General features: G+C 39.1%; 1 protein-coding gene across 2 annotated transcripts in view; it reads right to left on the reverse strand.

Moving 5' to 3' along the window:
• Positions 1-18,860, reverse strand: part of ZNF235 (zinc finger protein 235) — a 54,867-nt gene that overhangs the window by 20,069 nt on the left and 15,938 nt on the right. Inside the window, exon 5 of one of the 2 annotated variants that reach the window (XM_017967688.5) lies at positions 1-18,559. This exon is cut by the window's left edge and continues 20,069 nt beyond it. The exons of the other annotated variant lie outside the window; for it this stretch is intronic. Within the exon in view, the coding sequence (XP_017823177.4) occupies positions 16,584-18,559 (1,976 nt within the window). The 3' untranslated portion in view covers positions 1-16,583. The remainder of the gene's footprint in view (positions 18,560-18,860) is intronic. 2 annotated transcript variants of the gene reach the window in all.

The following is an 18,860-nucleotide window of genomic DNA, read 5'->3' on the forward strand; positions in this document are numbered from 1 at the left end:
GCAGAGGTTGTGCCACTGCACCCCAGCCTGGATGACAGAATGAGACTCCATCTCAAATAAACCAAAACAGTAACAGAGATTACATGTGGTACATGGGCTTTTGGTATAGACAAACCACCTTGGGTCAGAATGGGATGAGTTCTCAACATATATTGTTTATATTATTTTAATTTTGTACTATGTAAATATATTACCTGTTATAGACAAAAATTTAAAGCAAATTTCCCCAAATGCATTAATGGGCCATATTTTTTCATTTGCCTAGTTTAATTATTTGATTAGTCTGAATATTCCCTCATTTATAAAACATATAGACAGTTACACATCCATATTTTCATATTTACATAATTTTAGAAAGTATTACATTTCCCTACAACCTCACTCCATGGGAACAGTATTGCTACCTGGCTGTTGTGTTTTGTCTCACCACTGGAAAAGCAAAAAAATTAAACATACGTTTAACAACACAGTTTTAAAACCTAAGAAAGACCCAGTCCACAGACCCTATATATGTGATTTGCTGCTGCTCACGATATTTTCATCCCTGAGGGATGCTTTTTTTCTTGTCATTGGTTTTTCTCTTTCCTCATTCCAATCTTACTATTTTTCTGCAAAGCTTGTTACCCTAGTCCTGTTTTCATCCAGAATAAAAGTTCTTAGCCTATTTCTATCATTAACTAAGTCTAGCTTTCACAATAATAGTGAAGATACAGTTTTTTCCTGAATGCCATAATTAGAACTACCTTGCAGTTCATATTGTGGACTTTTGTTCATTTTCTTCTCTCCAGCATTAGCTCACTCATCCAATCCTGTGTTTTCCCCAGTTGTCTCCACCTGCTCTCCACCCCCTAGAGTTACAGAGACCTCATATTGCCAGATGCTTCAACTACAGAAGTTATTGCTACATTTTGCTTCCCATTCCGGTCCATTTGTACCTGACAGAAATCCAATTTTAAAGCCATTAAGGATAAACTGCTTTAAGAATGACAAAGTAATGTCAGAGAAATGATGGAGTAGGTAGCTATCCTGCCACAGAAACAAAAATGATAAAAATCCAAAAAACCCAAAAACCTGTCATCTGAACTCTGAAAAGTAGTCCAAGGTTTACAGCACCCCAGAGAATGTTGAATAGAGAAAACAGCAACTTAAAAAGAGTAGGGGAGATTTGTGGTGCTTTCATTTGCCCTTGATTTACTTTTGTCTCCAGCTGAGTGATGGTCTTCAAGGGGACTGCTTATATTCCCAATGTAGGACACATCCTGGCTTAAGAGGCAATGGAGCAGACCTTGTTCTCAACTGTGTTTGTCTGTTCTGAAATGTCTGAGGGCTACTTGAAGGACTGATGCAAGTAATTTGATTTTATCTTATTTAACTTGGAACTGTATCACGGTGGAAAAGTGGCTAATTGAAGAGTACATTCATCTAAATCACTGAAAGGGAAATGAACAACCCACTTGAGGTAAGAGATTATGGTTGAAGCAAACAATATACAGGATGACAACCTGGAAGGGAAATCTGGGGAGAGAGATTCTGTGAGGAAGTAGGGTATTGAAAAGCTCCCCACGTGGACTAGGAAATTTAGAAAGGCATGCACATGCTCAGAGAGAACATAGTTCAGAAATGACCTGAAAAGACTGCAAGCCTTCACCTGTCAATGATCTTTGGCTTGGTGCAAGCAATAAGGGAAGGCTATGGCAGAGTTGTAAATGGCCTGGCTAAGCAAGAAAGAGGGCTCCAACACAAAAACACTGTACAAAGGCTGGGTGAATATTTTTCCTTTTTTGTTTGTTTTTGATCCAGACATTCAAGAAAATCCCTGTAACATACTGGGTAAAAATAAATGAGGAGACTAGAGACCTTAGATACCAAACAATATGGGGAATATTAGGTTTTATTAAAAAGTAGTTTAGAAAATTCACTGTATTCATTGCCCAGAGCTGCTGTAACCACATGCCACAAGATTGGGTGGCTTTAACAATGAAAATTTATTATCTCCCAGTTTTCTGCAGCTTAGACCTCCAAAATCAAAGTGTCAGAAGGGCCATGCTCTCTTTACCTCTTAGTAGCTTCTGGTGGTATCCATTTATCATTGCTGTTTCACTTCAAGCTCTATCTCTGTGGTCACATGGCATTCTCCCCATGTGTTTCTACCTTGATATGGTATGTTACTCTTCTAATAGGGACACTGTCATATTGAATGAGGGTACACCCTAAGGGCCTCATCTTGACTGCATCTTCGAAAACCCTATTTCAAAGTAAGGTCATGTTCAAAGGTTAGGACTTCGACATACCTTTTCAGGAGATACAATTAAACCTATAACAGTCACTAAACAAACCATTACAATCCCTGATAAAATAAAAACATTCTGAGCAGGAGGAAGAATCTCACTTTAAGGGATGCCACATTATAAAACAAAACAAAAATTACACAGCATGCAAATAAAAAGTCCATTCCTAGAATAAATGAACAGAAACTGACCCAAGGAAACAGACATTGAACTTACTAGATAAAGACTTTAAATCAACTGTCTTAAAAATTCTCAAACAGCTAGAGGAAACATGAACAAAGATAATAAAACCAGGAGAATGATGTCTGAAAAACACATAGAAATTACTTTAAAACCATGAATTTTGTACTTGAAGAGTATAATAACTGAAGTCAAAATTCACTAAAAGATTTCAACAGCATATTTAAGTAAGCAGAACAATTAGTGAACTAAAAGATAAGTAAATTGAAGTTATTCCAGTTGAGGAGAAGGGAAAATAAGTAGAATTCAGGTACATGTGGGATGCCATGAAGCATATCAAAATATGTACATGGGAGGAACAGTAAGAGAGGAGACAGAAAGGAGTATAAAGAATATCTGGCTACAAGCGGTGGCTCTTGCCTGTAATCCCAGCACTTTGGGAGGCCAAGGCAGGTGGATCACGAGGTCAGGAGTTCAAGACCAGCCTGGCCAACATGGAGAAACCCTATCTACTAAAAATGCAAAAAATTAGCCAGGCATGGTGGCATGTGCTTATAATCCCAGGTACCCTGGAGGCTGAGGCAGGAGAATCTCTTGAACCCAGGAGGCGAAGGTTATGGTAAGTGGAGATCACACCATTGCATTCCAGCCTGTGCAACAGAGCAAGACTGTCTCAAAACAAAAGAACAAGAATATTTGAAGAAATCATGTTCAAAAACTTCTCAAACTTATAAAAACAAAACCTACAAGTATAAGAAGCTCAAGGAACTAACTCCAAGAGGAATACATGCATAGAGATCCACACTAACATACATTACAGTCAAACCATAAGAGAGACTCAAAAGGGACTCTTCATGTACAAAAGCTCTATAATAAGATTAATAACCCATTTCTCATCAGAAACTATGATATCCAGAAAGCAATGTGATGACCTATTTAAAGTATTGAAATAAAAACACCTGTTAGCCAAGAATCCTATATCTGGCAGAAGTACCCTTCAAAAATGAAAAAGAAATTAAGACATTCCTAGATAAACACTGAGGGAGTTCACTGCTAGTTGGCCTGCTTTACAAGAAATACGAAATACTTCAGGCAGAAGTGAAAAAACACTTAAATAGTATCTTGAAGCCGTATAAATTAATAAAGAACACTGGTAAAGTAACTACATAGGCAAACACAAAAGCCAATATTATTATATTATTGGGTTATAACTCCTATATGATTTAAAGAAAAATGAGTAAAACAATTATAAATCTATGTTAATGGGGCAAACAATGTATAAAGATGTAATTTTTCAAATCCTACAAAGAGGAAAACAGATATATGGGAGCAGAGTTTTATACTGTGGAAGCTAAGTTAGTATTAAACTATGTTAACTTATTTAATTATAATATAACTTTAATACTATTAAACACTTTTGCATCTTTAAATTTTTTCACAATAAAATTTGGAAAAATAGGCCAGGTGTGGTGGCTCTGTTATCCCAGCACTTTGGAAGGGTGAGGTAGGAGGACTACTTGAGGCCAGGAGTTTGAGAGCAGCCTGGGCAACATAGAGAGATCTATCTCTACCAACATTTAAAAAAAAAATTAGCTGGGTGTGATGGCACATGCCTGTAGTACTAGCTATGCAGGAATCTGAGGCTGCAGGGCTACTTCAGATGCAGTGAGCCAGGATCACACCACTCCACTCCAGCCTGGATAACAGAGTGAGACCTTGCTTCAAAAAAGAAAAAGGATGTTAACTGTATTCCACAGGGTAATCACTACGAATATAAAATATACAGAAAAGGGAATAAGAAGAAAATTTAAATGGTACACTACAGTTGAGGCATAGTGACTCAAATCTGTAATCCCAGCATTTTGGGAGGCCAAGGTGGGTGGATCACTTTAGGTCAGGAGTTTGAGATCAGCCTGCTCAACATGGTGAAACCCTGTCTCTACTAGAAATACAAAAATTAGCTGGGCATGATGGTGCATTCCTGTAGTTCCAGCTACTTGGGAGGCTGAGGCATGAGAATTGCTTGAACCCAGGAGGCAGAGGTTGCAGTGAGCCAAGATCATGCCACAGCACTCCAGCCTGGGTGATGAATGGTGAGACCCTGTCTCAAAAAAAAAAAAAAAAAAAAAAAAAGGTATGCTACAGAAATGTCAAACATGAAAGAAGGCATTGAGTTGAGAGACCAAGGAACAAAAAAAATAAGCCATGTAGAAAACAGATCGCAAAGTGACAGAAGCAAGTTCTTTTTAAAATCAGGAATTAATTTAAATGAACAAGGCATTTAAATCCAGTCAAAAGGCAAAAATTGGCAGAATGGATAAAACAGCATGATCCAACTGTATGCTCTCTATAAGACACTTACTTGCAATCCAAAGACAAAAAAAATGTTGATTGAAAAATGGGGAAAAAAATATTCCATGCAGGATGTTAAATAAAGAGAACTGCGGTGGCTATATTAATATTAGACTAAATAGACTTTAAGTAAAAAACTTGACAAGAGATCCTATGGCGAAGATGGCCGATTACTAGCAGCTCAGGATTGTAGCTCCCAGTGAAAGTGCAGAGAATGAGAGGACGCCACACTTTCAGATGAATTTTTGTTGCTCACGGACCAGGAGATTCCCAGTGAAGGAGCCCCATGGGTTGCCAGTGCGACTCTTGTGGCCAGCATGGCAGTTCTTGGTGCAGAGTAAACGGGACTCAAGTCCCCTTTTGGTCGGCGTTTGGAGCTTTGGGAAGGCAGAGTCGCCCATTTAGCTGATCGAAAAAGGGACTCAAGGGAAGCTGGACCAGAGATTCCCGGGCAGAAAAGCACCATGAATCTTAATGCTGCTGTTTTAGCCAGCGCAGTGGGTTGCTCAGATTCCGGTGCTGGGAATCAACAATTTGCACGTCCACTCAGAGACCTAATTTGAAAGTCGGTAATTACAAAGAAGACGACAGGTGGATAAATTTACAATGATGGGAAGAAACCAGCGTAAAAAGGCTGAAAATACCCAAAATCAGAACGCCTCTCCCTCTACAGGGGATCACAGTTCCTCAACAACAGGGGAACAAGGCCTGATAGAGAACAAGTGCATTCCATTAACAGAATTAGGCTCCAGAAAGTGGATAATAAGAGACTTCTGTGAGTTAAAAGAACACTTTCTAGTCCAATGTAAAGAAACTAAGAACCTTCAAAAAAAGGTTTGATGAAATCCTAACAAGAATAGACAATTTAGAGAAGAATATAAGTGAATTAATGGAACTGAAGAATTCAATATGAGAACTCCGTGAAGTATGCACAGGTTTTAACAGTCGAATTGATCAGGCAGGAGAAAGGATATCAGAGGTTGAAGACCAGCTTAACAAAATGAAACGAGAAGACAAGACTAGAGAAGAAAGAGTAAAAAGGAATGAGCGAGGTCTCCAAGAAATATAGGACTATGTGAAAAGACCTAAATTACGTTTGATAGGTGTACCTGAATGTCATGAAGAGAATGAATCTAAGCTGGAAAATATTCTTCAGGATATTATTCAGGAAAACTTTCCTAACCTAGTAAGGCAGGACAATACTCAACTCCAGGTAATACAGAGAACACCACAGAGATATTCCTCAAGTAGAGCAACCACAAGACACATAATCGTTAGATTCACCAGGGTTGAAATAAAGGAGAAAATTCTAAGGGCAGCTAAAGAGAAAGGTCAGGTTACCCATAAAGGGAAGCCTATCAGACTCACAGCAAATCTCTTAGCAGAAACCCTACAAACTAGAAGAGAGTGGAGGTCAATATTCAATATCCTCAAAGAAAAGAATTTTCAACCCAGAATCTCATATCCAGCCAAACTAAGCTTCATAAATGAAGGAAAAATAAAATTCTTCATGAACAAGCAATCACTCAAGAGATTTCATCACCACCAGGCCTGCTTTACAAGAGCGTCTGAAAGCAGCATTACACACAGAAAGGAACTACCAGTATCAGTCATCCCAAAAACTTACCAAAAGGCAAAGAGTATCTCCATAATGAGGAATCTATATCAACTAATGGGCAAAATAGCCAGCTAGTATTAAATGACAATACTAAACTCACAAATATCAACATTAATCCTAAATTTAAATGGATTAAATGCCCCAATCAAAGATACAGACAGGCAAATTGAATAAAAAGTCAAAACCCATCGGTATGCTGTATCCAGATCCATCTCATAAGCAAGGACACACAAAGACTCAAAGGATTGGAGGACGACTCACCAATCAAATGGAGAGCAAAAACAACAACAACAATAACAACAACAACAACAGGAGTTGTAACTCATCTCTGACAAAATAGACTTTAATGGTAACAAAGACTAAAAGAAACAAAGAAGGACATTACATAATGGTAAAAGGATCAATGCAACAACAGGGGTCAATGATCATAAATATACATGCACCCAATATAGGAGCACCCAGATACATAAGACAAGTTCTTAATGACTTATAAAGAGACTTGGACTCCTGCACAATAATAGGAGGAGACTTTGACACCACATGGTTAATATTCAACGGATCAATGAGAAAATTAACAGGTACATCTACTATTAGAACTCAGACCTGGAACAAGTAAACTCAGTGAATATTTATAGAATTCTTCACCCCAGGTCCACAGAACATACATTTTTCTCAGTATCACATTACACCTATTTTGAAAGTGACCACATAATTGGAAGTAAATCACTCTTCAGCATTTGCATAGCATTTCATAGACTTAAATGAATTATTGGTTGGCTGTTTATTTTCTTCCCTTATTCCTTCCTGTCTCTGCTGTTAAGCACAATTATTGGCATAAAAGAGGTTTTAATACCTATTTTTAGATTGCATTCCAGCCTGGGCAATAGAGCAAGACTCCTGTTCTCTCTCCCCCTTTCTCTTTCTTCCATAAAAAACAAACAAACAAACTTGACAAGAGACAAACAAGGACATTACCTATTGACAAAAGAGTCAATCCATCAAGAAGATATTACAAAACAGACATTACATAGCTAGTCCCCAAATATATGGTGTGAAAATAGATGGAACTGAAGGGAGAAATAGATATTTCTACAATATTTTCAGACTTCAGTACCCCACTTTCAATAATGGATAGAACAACTAGACAAAAGATCAATAAAGAATTAGAGGACTTGGAAACACACAAACCAAACTCCTAACATATATACAAAGCACCCCAACTAAAATCAGCAGAATACACATTTTTTCTCAACTGGACATGAAACATCTTCTGGGATACATCATATATTAGGCCACAAAACAAGTCTCAATAAAAATTTAAAAATCTCAGTTATCAACAACAAATAGATAAAAATCATATAAAATGTATTCTCCTGGCAAGCCGATTGCAACAGCACATCAAAAAAAAAAAAAAAAAAAAAAAAAAAAGTATTCTCTGGCCACAACAAAATGAAACTGAAATCAGTAATGAGGAAAACTAGAAAATTCATAAGTATGTGGAAATTAAACAGCACACTTTTTTTTTCTTTTTTTTTGAGATGGAGTCTTGCTCTGTCACTCAGCCTGAAGTGCAGTGGTGCGATCTTGGCTCACTGCAGCCTCTGCCTCCCAGATTCAAGCAATTCTCTTGCCTCAGCATCCCAAGTAGTTGGGACTACTGGCATGCACTGCCACACCTGGTTAATGTTTTTTTTTTTGTATTTTTAGTAGAGACAGTGTTTCACCATGTTGGCCAGGATGGTCTTGTTTTCCTGACCTAGTGATCCACCTGCCTTGGCCTCCCAAAGTCCTGGGATTACAGGTGTGAGCCACCACACTCGGCCAACAGCACACTCTTAAAAACCAATGGGGCAAGAAGTTACAGGGATATTAGAAAATACTTTGAGATAAAAGTAAAGCATTCAGAATTCCTTTTGTGCTAAAATAATTCAAAAAAAATTCTGCTGACTGATCTGAAAAAATTTGTGATAGAAAATACTGAGGAAAAATTGAGGAGAGTGGCTGGCAAGGTAGGTGGCCGAATAGGAACAGCTCCAGTCTGCAGGTCCCAATGAGATCAATGCAGAAGGTGGGTGATTTCTGAATTTCCAACTGAGGTTCTTAGCTCATCTCATTGGGACTGGTTAGACAGGGGGTGCCACCCATGGAGGGTGAGCCAAAGCGTGGGGCATCACCTCACCCAAAAAGCATAAGGGGTTGTGTAACTCCCTCACCTAGCCAAGGGAAGCTGTCAGAGACTATGCCATGAGGAACAGTGCATTCCATCCCAGATACTATGGTTTTCCCATGGTCTTTGCCAACCATAGATCAGGAGATTGCTTCGGGTGCCTACACCACCAGGGCTCTGTGTTTCAAGCACAAAACTGGGTGGCTGTTTGGGAAGACACTGAGCTAGCTGCAGGAAATTTTTTCATACCTCAGTGGTACCTGGAATGCCAGCAAGACAGAACCGTTAACTTCCCTGGAAAGGGGGCTGAAGCCAGGGAGCCAAATGGTCTAGCTTAGCGGATCCCACTCTGATGGAGCCCAGCAAGCTGAGATCCACTGGCTTCCAATTCTTGCTGTCAGCACAGCAGTCTGAAGTCGACCTGAAACACTTTAGTTTGGTGCAGGGAGGGGTGAGGGCCATTACTGAGGCTTGAGTAGGCAGTTTTCCCCTCACAGTGTAAACAAAGCCACTGGGAAGTTCAAACGGGGTAGAGCCCATTGCAGCTTGGCAAAGATGCTGTAGCCAGACTACCTCTCTAGATTTCTCCTCTCTGGGCAGGGCATCTCTGAAAGAAAGGAAGCAACCTCAGTTAGGGGCTTATAGTTAAAACTCTTATCTCCCTAGGACAGAGCATCTGGGGTAAAGGGTAGCTGTGGGCACAGCTTCAGCAGATGTGAACTTTCCTGCCTGACAGCTCTGAAAAGAGCAGTGGATCTCCCAGCACAGCGCTTTAGCTCTAAGAGACAGAGGGCCTCCTCAAGTGGGTCGCTGACATCTGTGCCTCCTGACTGGGAGGCACTTCCCAGCAGGGGTCAAAAGACACCTCATACAGGAGAGCTCCAGCTGGCATCTGGTGGTTGCCCCTCTGGGACAAAGCTTCCAGATGAAAAAGTAGGCAGCAATCTTTGCTGTTCAGCAGGCTTCACTGGTGATACCCAGGCAAACAGGGTGTGGAGTGGACCTCCAGCAAACTCCAGCAGACCTGCAGCAGAGGACCTGACTGTTAAAAGAAAAACTAACAAACAGGAATAGCATCAACATCAACAAAAAGGACATCCACACAAAAACTCCATCCAAAGGTCACCAGTATCAAAGACCAAAGATAGACAAATCCAAGAAGATGAAAAATAATCAGCATTAAAAAGGCTGGAAACAAAACAAAACAGAACAGAATGCCTCTTCTCCTCCAAAGGATCAGAACTTCTTGCCAGCAAGGGAACAAAACTGGATGGATAATGAGTTTGAGGAATTGGAAAAAGTAGGCTTCAGAAGGTGGGTAATAACAAACTCCTCTGAGCTAAAGGATCATGTTCTAACCCAATGCAAGGAAGCTAAGAACCTTGAAAAAAGGTTAGAGAAATTGCTAACTAGAAGAACCAGCTTACAGAAGAACATAAATGATCTGATGGAGCTGAAAACCAGCATGAGAACTTCATGAAGCATACATAAGGATCAAAAGTTGAATCAATCAAATGGAAGAAAGGATATCAGATATTGCAAATCAACGTAATGAAATAAAGCATGAAGACAAGATTAGAAAAATAAGAATGAAAAGGGATGAACAAAGCCTCTGAGAAAAATGGGACTATGTGAAAAGACCAAACCTACGTTTGATTGGTGTACCAGAAAGTACAGGGAGAATGGAACCAAGTTGGAAAACACTCTTCAAGATATTATCCAGAACTTCCCCAACCTAGCAAGAGAGGCCAACATTCAAATTCAGGAAATACAGAGAACACCACAAAGATACTGCTTGAGAAGAGCAACACCAAGACACATAATCATCACATTCACCAAGGTTGAAAGGAAGGAAAAAATATTAAAGGCAGCCAGAGAGAAGGTTGGGTTACCCTTAAATAAAGAATTTTCAACTCAAAATTTCATATCCAGCCAAAGTACTCAAAGGAGAAATAAAATCCTTTAGACATGCAAATACTGAGAGATTTTGTCACCACCAGATCTGCCTTACAAGAAGAGATATTGAAGGAAGCACTAAATATGGAAAATAAAAACTGGCACCAGCCACTGCAAAAACATGCCAAATTGTAAAGACCATCAACACTAGGAAGAAACTACATCAACTAATGGGCAAAATAACCAACTAGTATCATAATGACAGAATCAAATTCACACATAACAATATTAACCTTAAATGTAAAGAGACTAAATGCCCCTATTAAAAGACACAGACTGGCAAATGGGATTCAAAGTCAAAACCCATCAGTGTGCTGTTTTCAGGACAACCATCTCATGTGCAAAGACGCATAGGCTCAAAATAAAGAAATGGAGGAATATTTAGAAAGCAAATGGAAAGCATAAAAAAAGCAGGGGTTGCAGTCCTACTCTCTGATAAAACAGACTTTAAATCAACAAAGATCAAAAAAGACAAAGAAGGGTATTACATAATGGTAAAAGGATCCATGCAATAAGAAGAGCTAATTATCTTAAATATATATGCACCCAATACAGGAGGACCCAGATTCATAAAGCAATTTCTTAGAGACCTACAAAGAGACTTAGACTCCCACGCAGTAACAGTGGGAGACTTTAACACCCCAACATCAATATTAGATCAACAATACAAAAAAATTAACAAGGATATTCAGGACTTGAACTCAGATCTGGACTAAGTGGACTTAATGGACAGCTATAGAACTCTCCACCCCAAATTAACAGAATATACATTCTTCTCAGCACCACATTGCACTTATTCTAAAATTGACCACATAATTGAAATAAAACATTCCTCAGCAAATGCAAAGGAAAAAAAAGTAAATCGTAACAAAGAGCCTCTCAGACCACAATGCAATCAAATTAGAACTCAGGATTAAGAAACTCACTCAAAACTGCACATCTACGTGGAAACTGAACAACCTGCTCCTGAATGACTACTGGGTAAATAACAAAATTAAGGCAGAAATAAATAAGTTATTTGAAACCAATGACAACAAAGACACAATGTACCAGAATCCCTGGGACACAGCTAAAGCAGTGTTTAGAGAGAAATTTATAGTTCTAAATGGCCACAGGAAAAAGTGGAAAAGATCTAAAATTGACAACCTAATATCAAAATTAAAATAACTAGAAAAGAAGAGCAAACAAATTCAAAAGCTAGCAGAAGATAAAAAATAAATAAGATCAGAGCAGAACTAAAGGAGATAGACACACAAAAAGCCCTTCAAAAAAAAAATCAGTGAATCCAGGAGGTGGTTTCCTGAAAAAATTAACAAAATAGACCACTAGCCATACAAAGAAGAAAAGAGATAAGATTCAAATCGATGCAATAAAAAATGATTAAGGGGATATTACCACCGATCCCACAGAAATACAAACTACCATCAGAGATTACTCCAAACACCTCTATGCAAATAAACCAGTAAATCTAGAAGAAACAGATAAATTCCTGGACACATACACCCTCCCAAGACTAAATCAGGTAGAAGCTGAATATCTGAATAGATCAATAACAAGTTCTGAAATTGAGGCAGTAATGCCTACCAACCAAATAAAGCCCAGGAGCACTCAGATTCACAGGCCAATTCTACCAGAGGTACAAAGAGGAGCTGGTACCATTCCTTCTGAACTTACGAGGGATGTGAAGGACCTCTTCAAGTAGAACTACAAACCACTGCTCAAGGAAATAAAAGAAAACACAAATAAATGGAAAAACATTCCATGCTCATGGTTAGGAAGAATCAGTATCATGAAAATGGCCATACTGCCCAAAGTAATTTATAGATTCAATGCTATTCCCATCAAGCTACCACTGACTTTCTTCACAGAATTAGAAAAAACTACTTTAAATTTCACATGGTACCAAAAAAGAGCCCATATAGCCAAGACAATTCTAAGCAAAAAGAACAAAGCTGGGGGCATCATGCTACCTGACTTCAAACTATACTAAAAGGCTACGGTAATCAAAACAGCATGGTGTTGGTACCAAAACAGATATAGAAACCAATGGAACAGAACAGAGGTCTCAGATATAAAGCCACATATCTGCAACCATCTGAGCTTTGACAAACCTGGCAAAAAATAAGCAATGGGGAAAGGATTCCCTATTTAATAAATGATGCTGGGCAAATTGGCTAGCCATATGCAGAAAAGAGAAACTGGACCCCTTCCTTACACCTAATACAAAAATTAACTCGAGATGGGTTAAAGACTTAAACATAAGACCTAAAACTATAAAAACCCTAGAAGAAAACCTAGGTAATACCATTCAGGACATATGTATGGGCAAAGACTTCATGACTAAAACATCAAAAGCAATGGCAACAAAAGCCAAAATTGATAAATGGGATCTAATTAAACGAAAGAGCTTCTGCACAGCAAAAAAAACTATCTTTAGAGTGAACAGGCAACCCATGGAATGGGAGAAAATTTTTGCAAGCTATCCATCTGAAAACTAATATCCAAAATCTACAAGGAACTTAAACAAATTTGCAAGAAAAAAGAACCCCATCAAAAAGTGGGCAAAGGATATGCACAGACACTTCTCAAAAGAAGACATTTATGTGACTAACAAACATGAAAAAAAGCTCATCATCACTGGTCATTAGATAAATGCAAATCAAAACCACAATGAGATACCATCTCACAGCAGTTAGAATGGTGATCATTAAAAAGTCAGGAAACAACAGATGCTGGAGAGGATGTGAATTAGGAACGCTTTTACACTGTTGGTGGGAGTGTAAATTAATTCAACCATTGTGGAAGACACTGTGGTGATTCCTCAAGAATCTAGAAGCAGAAATACCACTTGACCCAGCAATCCCATTACTGGGAATATACCCAAAGGATTATAAATCATTCTACTATAAAGACACATGCACACGTACGTTTATTGTAGCACTATCCACAATAGCAAAGACTTGGAACCAACCCAAAAGCCCATCGATGATAGACTGGATAAAGAAAATATGGCACATAAACACCATAGAATACTATACAGTCATAAAAAAGAAATGAGTTCAAGTCCTTTGCAAGGACATGAATGAAGCTGGAAACCATCATTCTCAGTAAACTAATGCAGGAGCAGAAAACCAAACACTGTGTGTTTTCACTCATAAGTGGGAGTTGAACAATGTGAACACATGGGCATAGGGAGGGGAACATCACACACTGGGGTCTGTCAGTGGGTAGGGAGCTAGGGGAGGGACAGCATTAGGAGAAATACCTAATGTAGATGACAGGTTAATGGGTGCAGCAAACCACCATGGCACAAGTATATCTATGTAAAAAACCTGCACATTGTGCAGATGTATCCCAGAACTTAAAGTGTAATAATTTTTTTAAAAAGGATGAAGTTTGAAAGTGGGGAATTGTAACTGAGTATTCCAGTTTTGAAATAAATTTTAAAACTTTTTCCCCCTTTTTTTCCAATCCCGGAATGTGGCCTTTACCTTAAAACTCATCTCTCTCTTTCCTGTCAGGTACTTCATGCACAGTGCTGACTTGTCTAATTTGCTTGCTTAGAAATTCCAGGATCTAATTTTAAAGCAAACCTGACATAGAAACTAAACGAGTCAGCTGCACAATCCTCCCACTTAGGGGCAGTTATGAACAGTTCATCCACCACTCCTGAGCCAAAGTCAAGATGATGCAAACTGGAACTCCAGACGGGTAATTACTCAAGATAACCATCAGAACAAGACATGCAAGACCTGCATCTGGCTGCATCGCTCCCGTGTATTTCCCACACCAAGTTTTCCTTCTTAAACCCCCTCACAAAAAGTTGAAATGGCATTTTAAGCCATGAGCCCGGTCACTTCCCAACTGCTAGCATTTGATTAGCAAAACTGCCTTCCTTTCACTACATTTTGTTTCTCCTGTTTTCAGCCTTCAAGTGGCAAGCGGCTGGACTTAAGCCAGTTACATAACCGTAACAGGATTACATGCCATATAATTAGATAAAGCAAACGAGTTAGATTGAGCTATAAGGGATTTTCATTTACGCATAACTTTATTTCAGTTTTACTGCTTTGATAAAATTGATGTCACTGTAATTTTTTGAAAAGTTAAATATCCCAACCTTCCATGCCAGAATAAACAACTGTTAGCATATTAATGTCCTTCCATTATTTCTATGCATATAATCACAGCATTAGGTAGACAGACTTCTATTAATTGGATCATCCCAGGAAGGTTCCAACCTAGTTTTCTCACGAATAATGTTTTCTCTAGTTATTACAGATCTCTGATCATCTTAATGGCTGTACATTATAAGGATATATCGAGACTTACTCAAATATTTTACTGACATTTTCCTTTTGAAATTCAGGATAAATATCCTTGTGTACAATCTTTCTCACTTTTGTCACAATCTCCTAAGTGAAATTTCTAGTGCTAGGGCTGCCAGGTCAAAGAGTATTTATTGTCCACTCATACTAAGAGGTGTCAAGCATAGAATGCTGTGTAAATGGTAACCCATCTAAATCATTACATTGAATACAATTTCAAGGCTGGGCACAGGGGTTCACATCTGTAATCTCAACACTTTGGGAAGCCAAAGTTGGAGAAATGCTTGTGGCCAGGGGTTTGAGACTGGCCTGAACAACACAGCAAGGCTCTATTTAACAAAATCAACAATAGATAAAATTTCAATAAAAACTCAATGGGTTTCTTGCCCTGCTACCCTCTTTTAAGGGGATGTGACAAATTAATGTGCTTGAAATCTGCCAAAGCTCCTTCTAGAAGTCTAGAAGGAATCAGGACTACACATAGAAAAGAAACTTGATCTGAACCTGAATGGAAATAATGAAACAAATTATTAACAATTCAAGTTTATTAAGAAACTTTTTGTCATCATAACTACTTTTAACACTTTCAGAGTTACAGTAAAGCTCAACCTTAATGAATTAGTGTCCAAAAATTCTAATCATGTAAATTTCAGTGTCACATTAGGTTTTAAAAAGTATTGTTCAGTCTATAAACTAATGACACTAAAAATTATACTACATAACTGATACACTGTACAAAGAACTAAGGCTGCAGGATGGGAGCCATTCATGTCTTCTGTCCGAATTTGTATTAGTATGGATGGCAGTATTACATACTTTTCTATACTTCAGTATTTCCTGAAACTAACGTTATTAAGGCTACTTGCAAAATTCCTTTTGAATATAAATTAATATGAATTTAGGGTAGAAAACAGACTAGAATTTTCAAATATTTGTCCTAATTATAGGTATTTTCTTCATTATTTTCAGTAATTGCCAGGCTCTATTATAAGCCAAGCACAATTCTACATAGTAGAGATACAGTGGTGAAAAACACCTCTCTATATAGAGCTTACATTTTAGTTGACATCAATATTTTCTGTCAATCATACTTTTTTTTTTTGAGACAGTCTCGCTCTGTCATCGCGCGCCAGGCTGGAGAGCAGTGGCACAATCTTGGCTCACTGCAACCTCCGCCTCCTGGGTTCAAGCAATTCTCCTTCAGCACCCTGAGTAGCTGGAACTACAGGCATGCGCCACCACATCTAGTTAACTTTTGTATTTTAGTAGAGACGGTCTCCGTCTCTTGACCTAGTGATCCACCTGCCTCAGTCTCCCAAAGTGCTGGGATTACAGGCATGAGCCATCGTGCCTGGCCTCAATCATACTTTTTTAAAAGTAAGGCCTCTCTCCTGGGCAAACTCTGACAATACTTTTCTGCTGTGTTACATCTTGAGAACTGAGACACCTGGCAACTCTGATATAAACACTGATCATATTTATGGAACAGAGAGTTTTCTCTCTGTGAAATACAACATTTTTAAAGAATTCATGTCCTAACCAAGTCTGAAACACAGCATTTGAGAGACTTCTTTCCTGTCAAGATTCTTTGAACCTTCTAGTTTTAAAGGAACTTTCCACAGTCATCAGCATGGACTTCCCAATGGAGACGAAGCCGTGAACCCTAACTGGAGGGTGAACCACAACTCAAATTTCTACAGCTGCCCTCCATTGTGGACTCTCTGATGGTAGACAAGATGTGACCTCTGACTGAAGCCCTTACAACAGACATCACATATGTAAGGCCTCTCTCCAGTGTGGACTCTCTGGTGTGTGTGAAAATGCGAGGCCTGACTGAAACCCTTCCCACACTGCTGACATGTGTAGGGTTTTTCTCCTGTGTGGACCCTCTGATGAGCACTGAGACCAGCACTCCAACTGAACTCTTTCCCACATTCTTCACATTTAAATGGTTTCTCTCCAGTGTGAATTATCTGATGGACTTGAAGATTTGACCTCTGGCTGAAGGCCTTACCACATGTGTCACATTTATATGGTTTCTCTCCGGTGTGGACTCTCTGATGGGCTTGAAGGTGTGAGGCCTGACTGAATCGCTTTTGACATGCATCACACTTGAAAGGTTTTTCCCCAGTGTGGACGCTCTGATGGGCTTGAAGGTTTGAGGCCTGACTGAAACCCTTACCACACTCTTCGCATTTGTAGGGTTTCTCTCCTGTGTGGACTCTCTGATGATTGTGAAGATTCAAACTCCAGTTGAAGCGCTTTCCACACACTTCACATTTGTATGGTTTTTCTCCAGTGTGGACTCTCTGATGTGCTTGAAAATATGAACTCTGACTGAAGCCTTTACCACACACATTGCATCGAAATGGTTTCTCCCCTGTATGGACCCTCTGATGGCTCTGGAAACTTGAGGCTGAACTAAAACCCTTACCACATTCTTCACATTTATATGGTTTTTCTCCTGTATGGACTCGTTGATGACTGTGAAGATTAAAGCTCAAACTAAAGCACTTACCACATTCATCACATTTGTATGGTTTTTCTTCAGTGTGGACTCTCTGGTGGGTATGAAGATTTGAGCTACAACTAAAGCGTTTACCACAATCTCCACATTTATATGGTTTCTCTCCAGTGTGAATTCTTTCATGGGCTTGAAGATGTGATCTCTGAGTGAAGCCCTTCCCACATACCTCACATTTATAAGGTTTCTCTCCAGTGTGAACTCTGCAATGAATGTTAAGATCTGTGCTTCGACTGAAGCCCTTCCCACAACTGTCACATCTATAGGGCTTCTCTCCTGTGTGAATAGGCAAATGAGCATAAAGATGTGAGCTCTGATTAAAGCTCTTACCACATTCGTGGCATGTGTAGGGTTTCTCCCCTGTGTGAACCCTCTGATGAGTTTGCAGATTTGAGCTCTGACTGAAACCTTTACCACATTCATGACACCAGTAGCGTTTTTTTCCAGGATGAACACTTTGTTGAACAGGAATAGCTGAGCTGTAACTGGTGTCCTTCTCATGTGTACTACATGCTGGAGACTTCTTTCCCAAGTGCACCTGCTTATGAAGTTCATGACTGGGGCCATCATCAAAGGCTTCTGCACATTCATTACCCTTGTAGGTTTTCTGTCCTGTGTGAATACTACGCTGGGTAAGAGGTGACACCTTTAGGGTGTCTTTACCACAATCACTATTGCTATGAGCTTTATCTCTTTTGTGCAATATATTATCATGATGGTGTGAAATACAACCAAAAATGTCAACACATGGAGCAAATATACATAATTTGTTTTTCATCTGGGTCTGCTTACAACTTCTCTGATAATTCTGTGTCTGATTCAGATATATTTTACTCCACGAATTCTGAACTTTCTCAGTTGGAAATTCTTGATTTTCAATGATACTGGAATGATCTCCTATGAGATTCACTAGACAGCTGTCATCCACAGAAGCTTGAATAGATTCTCCTGCTCCCACTTGACAGGGGGAATCATGGTGCTTGGGGAACTGAGAGCTCTGTACTTCAATATTTATCATGGAGTCTTGACTTCTGGCTAATTTGCTTGCAACATGTCTCTTGATTTGCCAGCATGAAAGCTCTCCCAGTGAAAAGCACCTTAATTCTGCTTTGGGAAGAGTTGCCATCTCATTTTGATTCCTGTCTCCTGAAAGGATAGAGAGAATAAGAAATAAAGGACCAAGAGACTGACATGATCGAAGTAGAGAATTATGAAGGTCTAAGCTCTTGTTTCCCTGTGGAAACGTTAAGAAACAACTCCATACTGGCTGTAATAAATTTATAGGAGCCCTGAAAAGCAGCTGCAACCAAGAGAACACTAAATTTTTTAAAAAGCCATATTTAAGATAGAAAATTTGAGGTCAGCCCCAGGTGAGTGCTTAAGGTATTCGTGGGTCTTTTCCGAGTATGTGTCTTGCTGCCTGTGTGTCTTCTCCAGTATATATAAC

Source organism: Callithrix jacchus, chromosome 22 (genome assembly GCF_049354715.1).
Source record: "Callithrix jacchus isolate 240 chromosome 22, calJac240_pri, whole genome shotgun sequence".
Classification (NCBI taxonomy): Eukaryota; Metazoa; Chordata; class Mammalia; order Primates; family Cebidae; genus Callithrix; species Callithrix jacchus.